At 36.5% G+C, this 5,501-nt stretch overlaps 1 protein-coding gene across 2 annotated transcripts; it reads left to right on the forward strand.

The window, feature by feature from the left end:
* Positions 1-312: 312 nt before the first annotated feature.
* Positions 313-4,291, forward strand: LOC107718464 (junctional adhesion molecule C-like). Of its 2 annotated transcripts, none has more exons than XM_016525547.1 (5): positions 313-589; positions 1,395-1,730; positions 1,815-2,147; positions 2,538-2,662; positions 3,975-4,291. In XM_016525547.1, the coding sequence occupies exons 1-5, from the start codon at positions 538-540 to the stop codon at positions 4,053-4,055; spliced, it is 927 nt and encodes a 308-aa protein (XP_016381033.1). In that variant the 5' UTR covers positions 313-537; the 3' UTR covers positions 4,056-4,291. The 2 variants fall into 2 exon arrangements, with proteins under 2 accessions (XP_016381033.1, XP_016381034.1); XM_016525548.1 differs by having other exon boundaries at positions 1,815-2,141.
* The last annotated feature ends 1,210 nt before the right edge of the window (positions 4,292-5,501 follow it).

Consider the following 5,501-nt stretch of genomic DNA (forward strand, 5'->3'; position numbering starts at 1 on the left):
AAATAAGTGTTTTGAGGGCTTAGCTAAACTTTTTATTAAATCATTCTTTAATTTCACTAATCATTTATTTTTTTTTATTAAACACAGGGGGTCATTAATGATGCTTACATTTTAACATGTGCAAATTCACACACAACGTATATTTAATTTGGCCAAAATTGTAGGGTGCTTGTCTTGATATCCAGGAAGGTTTGGAGAAAATATGAAATAAGTTTAATGTTATAATAGATTATAAAGGGTTTTATAATTAAACACATCTGAAAGGTCATCTAATATTACCCCGCCCCCTTTCCTAGCTAGAGTCCGCCCAGTGATTTGGCCATTTCCGCCACTGTTAATACGCTATTTTACAAACGGAACACGGCGAAAAGCCTTTTTTCTCATGCATATTAGAAAACGCCAGGAACATTCATACCTCATCGCTCTCCTTCCATTGGGAGAATCCGGGTTACTTTCATTTTACTGCTCGCCGTTAAAGCAGAACAACACTTATGAATCAAATTCCGCATTCGTTTACTGAGGGGAAAAGTGGTGAAAATGAAGCTTTTCTTTAATGTACTCGCAGTGACTTTGTTTTTACTCGACCATGGTGAGATCTTTTTCGTTGCAATCTCTTTTCCGTCTATTTCTGTGGCCTTGTAGTAGGCTAGGCCTAAACGCATCTTTGGCGCTGGAGTGATGGTTGGATTGGGCGAAGGCTATTGTTGGGATAATGGTTATAGGCTGAGAACTGAGCCTGACACTCACAGAAATCGATGGTCGGTGAAACACATATGAACAATTAAAAACAACGCTATCGCAGTTCAAACGAGATCAGATCAGTTTAATTTGCGTGAAAATTGTCCTTTGAAATAGGTCACGTGACTGGGAATAAACACGTAACTTCAGTAAAAGTTGACATTTTATATCAGTGCATAAACTGATCAAATGTAGCTTGGATGTAATGTGAGTGCTTTGGTTAAAAGCTTCTGCCAAATTCATTAAATGTTGCCTACACACGTTATTTACGTGGCAGATTAAGCACTAAATTATATTTATAAAATGTAGACTTTAGTCTTTATACGGTGCAAAATAAGTATTTTATGGGTTCTAGTCATCTATGTAATATTCATTATGATTCTATGAAAATGATTCATTTAATGTTCAAATATATATAGGGAAAGGGGGTGAAATATGAATCAGGATGTGGGTTTTGTGTTGTATATAACATCATTCATGAGACTCGTGTCTGTTTGTCTGAAGAGTGAATGTGTAAATCAATGATGTTCATCTGCTGTTTGTTTGCATGCGTGACAATTATGACAGATTTCTCTGCTCACAATCTTTATGATCTGTAGACTAATATTTTCACAACACTATTGTATATATTTTTTTGTTTGTGTTTGTTTCTTCAGGTGTGTCTGGTGTTTATAGAGACAGAGTCTCAGTGTCAGTGATGGAGGGCGATTCAGTCACTCTACACACTGGGGTTCAAACAAACCAACAAGAGTACATTAAATGGTATTTCAGCGGCCTTCGCATTGCTCAAATCAGTGGAGATCTCAGTGATATCTGTACAGATGTTCAGTGTAATGTAGGTACTGAGAGATTCAGAGACAGACTGCAGCTGGACAATCAGACTGGATCTCTGGCCATCACAAACATCACAACCACACACTCTGGACTCTATAAACTAGTGGTACTCAGCAGCAGAAGCGACAGTGAAATGATGTTCGCTGTTTCCGTCACTGGTGAGTCATTTAATGAGTGTTTAAATGCAGTTTATATATGTTTAAAATACAAGATCCTCCAGCAGCTGTTGGTTTGTGTTTCAGGTGTTTCTGCTGCTGAACGAGATGAAATGAAGGAGGGAGAATCTGTCACTTTAGATCCTGGTGTAACAAAACACCCAAATGATGTGATGACGTGGTTTTTTAATGAGATTCTTGTTGCTGAAATCACTGGAGATCAGAGTAAGATCTGTACAGATGATGAGTGTGATGAGAGATTCAGAGACAGACTGCAGCTGGACAATCAGACTGGATCTCTGACCATCACAAACACCAGAAGCACAGACTCTGGACTTTATCATCTACAGATCAACAGCAGTAGCAGCAGCTTCAGTTTTAGGAGGGTCAAGAGTTTCAGTGTTTCTGACACTGGCGAGTGTAATTTAGTCATTCAGTGTATTTTCTTTTGAGGAATTTAAAAGTCATTTCAATATTTTAGATCAACCCACTAAGTGTTGGGTTGTGGACTGTTAAAAAAAAAAAGAAAGTCGATGACACTTTGACTAATGTTATTAACATGCAAAATGCATAATATCAGCCAGTATTCCTGTGAGCGCTGCTGCTTCCAGTTAAGCTCAAAGTGCAGATGCTGTTTGAGCTGCAGTAGCTAAAAACAACTGACGGCACCATTTATCAGTTAAAACAATGTCATACACCTGATGACCAAAGTATAAAGGTGTAATTATCAGTCAGAAGATATTGTTAAGTACTGGATGGATTATCATTCACTCTCTAGTAATAATGACTGCTTCTCTTTATCTGTTCCAGATTCAGGTTTGTCTTCAGCTGCTGCAGCAGGAATATGTGCGGTTGTTGTTCTGCTGGTGGCTGCAGCTGTAACTGCTGCTGTGGTTTACTGTCGCCGCAGGAGATACAGACAAGCAGCACAGAATGTAGGTATTACATACTGCTCATTTAACCAGATATACTGTATGAGAGTTACTGTGCACTAAAAAAAACATTTAAAAGAAGAGTGGTATGAATACATTTAGTATGTTATTATTATATAATTATAATTCTTTTTTTATCGTTGGCTGAAACAAAAATGTAAACTGTGAATAGTCATCTTTTTGTCCTTTATATTTAACACTATGGAAGCAGATATTCACCATTGAGGCAGTGTCAAAACAATCAAAAACACAAATAACTCCCAAATAAACTAAACAACAATTAATATAACAACATAAAGTGCAACTTTATTTACAGAGCAATCGTCTTATCAGAAAACACCAATACATCAGTTCAAGAATTCTAGATGTGATATTGAAATAACAATACTTCAAGTTTATATTAAAGAAGATGACCACCTGATGCAGTTTAAGACATTGTGTTAAACGATTAGGGAAAGAAAACCTCTCCACAAACGAACATAATTCCAAGTCTCTTGGAAACTCTTGGGGAAAAAAAACTTCCTTATACTTTCAACTGCTTTTTTCTATCAAATTTCTTTTTATGTGTAAATATTTGTATGAACATAAAAAACTCAACAACTGAGACATAAACAAAACAAATTTCACAGGCATTTGATGAACAGTAATGGAAGAGGGTCGATATCAAAGGTTTCTTGTGTGTAAATACTACAGTGCATCTCATCTTCATAGACTCAGAAAGATTTGCCAGTTCTTGCTGTGAGATGTTACTCCACTCTTCCACCTAGAAGATTTTCTCGAACACATCTGGTGGTTCATAAGCTCACACGTGGTTTGGCTCTGTAAGGATGAACAGCTGTCCTTCTGTCTTGCTGTAGCTCTGTCTTAGGTGTCTTACATTACAGACGCTGCAGTTTATTGCTCTGGTCTCACCTGCAGTCCTCATGCCTCCCTACAGCACGTCTATGGCATTTTCACACAGCTGATCAGAGACCCTGAGCATCTTTACACTGCTGTTTTTCACAGTCTATTGAAAGGTCTCTTTAGTGCCCTAAGTTATTGGAACTCATTAATTTTCCTCCACCTGTAAACTGTTAGTGTCTTAAGAACTGTTACACAAGTGCATGCAATAATTGTTTATGTTCATCAAACAAGCATGAAAAAAATTGTTTAAACTCTTTCCAGTGAAGATCTGTAAAGCTCATTTTGATTATCTTTAAAATACATTATACTGAGGAAGGTACATTTCTTTTTTTGCTGAGTTTTTGTTGTTTTTGTAACTTAAACATCAGACCTCCTTAGTAATTTTACCTTTTTTGAACGTGTTTTCTTACAGAAGGATGATGGTGATCCAAAAGAGATTCCTTTGAGTTATGGGATGTCCTTAAATCAGACTCAGGCCAAGCCTTCCAATTAAACAATGTAACATCATTTATCATTTTAATACTTTGAAAGTGACACTAAAGAGAATTAGGAAATGATGAAGAGAAGAAAATCAGCTGAAACTCTCGTCACTCACAAAGTGATCCCAAGACATTATCTGTTTCATGTCTATTGCACTATGTATACAGTTAATGCACTGATCTGGTTTGACATATCTGTCATATCTGTCATCCTCACTGATAGGACAGACTGCATTTCTGCAAATACCTCACCAAGCGGATGACGTATGAGGTCGGCACATCTGTAAATAACTCATCAAACCTATCATCATCTGTAAATAGGACACATGCACATTCACAGTTCTGTCTATGGACATTTTTCTTTTCTGTATATTTTTATTACTATTGTTATTTATAATTTATTGCCTATTCTCTTTAGTATTAGTGTTTTTATTACCTTAATTATATGTTTGTCTGCACTATGTTTGTACTTTCTGTACTGGAAGCTCCTAACACCAAGACAAATTCCTTGTGTGTGTAAACACACTTGGCAATAAAGCCCTTTCTGATTCTGATTAGTAACTCAAACCCCTTTATCTAAACCTCTCCACTTAACCGTCAGTCGCGCACATCCACCTGGAAGCTCCACCAAGACAAATTCCTTGTGTGTGTAAACACACTTGGCAATAAAGCCCTTTCTGATTCTGATTAGTAACTCAAACCCCTTTATCTAAACCTCTCCACTTAACCGTCAGTCGCGCACATCCACCATGTTTGTAGTTTTTTTTATGCTTTTTATTCGTGTTTGTAGTTCTGAACCGGGTCATTCCTCAAAGCGCAATGGATTGTGGGTATTATTAGCCATTAGAGTGTGCACGGATCCACACTTCAAAAATCGACCTGAATTAGTAGACTATACGAGGACTTTTGGCATAGTCTTTTCAACATACTATACTTTGGGACACACTTATTTTAATTTCTCACATACTATTTAGGATGGATAGTATGAACATTGGGACGCAGAGAGACTGTATAAATGCACAGGGAGATAATCAAAGAAACTCAGAACAGGTGTGACTTGAATCAGTAACCAAAGCAACAAACACAGTAATCAAACAGGCAGGAAAACTAGGAACTACCATGTGGTATGAATGTCGTAAACTGAACACGTCAAAAAACTCCTCTTCAGTATAACGGATTATTAAAATAATGTTAAGTAAATGTTTTTGTTTTTTTTGCTTAATTTGTTTATTGAACTTTTACAATAATAACAGGATAAGAATACAGGAGAATAGTGAAAAAAACATGTTAAGTGAAATTAAAAAGTACTTTCAGTGTCCTGTAGTTGGCGTTATCACTTCTTTTGTAGCAGAAATAAATGTAATTGCAACACTCATTACAAATGTAGTGGAGTAAAGAGTGCAGGTACTTTGTCAAAAATGTAGTGAAGTAGAGAGTAAAAGTTTCTAATATCTTTGATA

The sequence above is a fragment of the Sinocyclocheilus rhinocerous genome, unplaced genomic scaffold (assembly GCF_001515625.1).
Source record: "Sinocyclocheilus rhinocerous isolate Xijiao unplaced genomic scaffold, SAMN03320098_v1.1 scaffold92, whole genome shotgun sequence".
NCBI lineage: Eukaryota > Metazoa > Chordata > Actinopteri > Cypriniformes > Cyprinidae > Sinocyclocheilus > Sinocyclocheilus rhinocerous.

Bases quoted from the DNA above. Each gene is read 5' to 3' on its own strand.
- LOC107718464 (XM_016525547.1), top strand. From the start codon at position 538: ATGAAGCTTTTCTTTAATGTACTCGCAGTGACTTTGTTTTTACTCGAC. The intron at 590-1,394 runs GTGAGATCTTTT...TTGTTTCTTCAG, and splicing joins TTTGTTTTTACTCGACCATG to GTGTGTCTGGTGTTTATAGA. The intron at 2,148-2,537 runs GTAATTTAGTCA...TATCTGTTCCAG, and splicing joins TGTTTCTGACACTGGCGAGT to ATTCAGGTTTGTCTTCAGCT.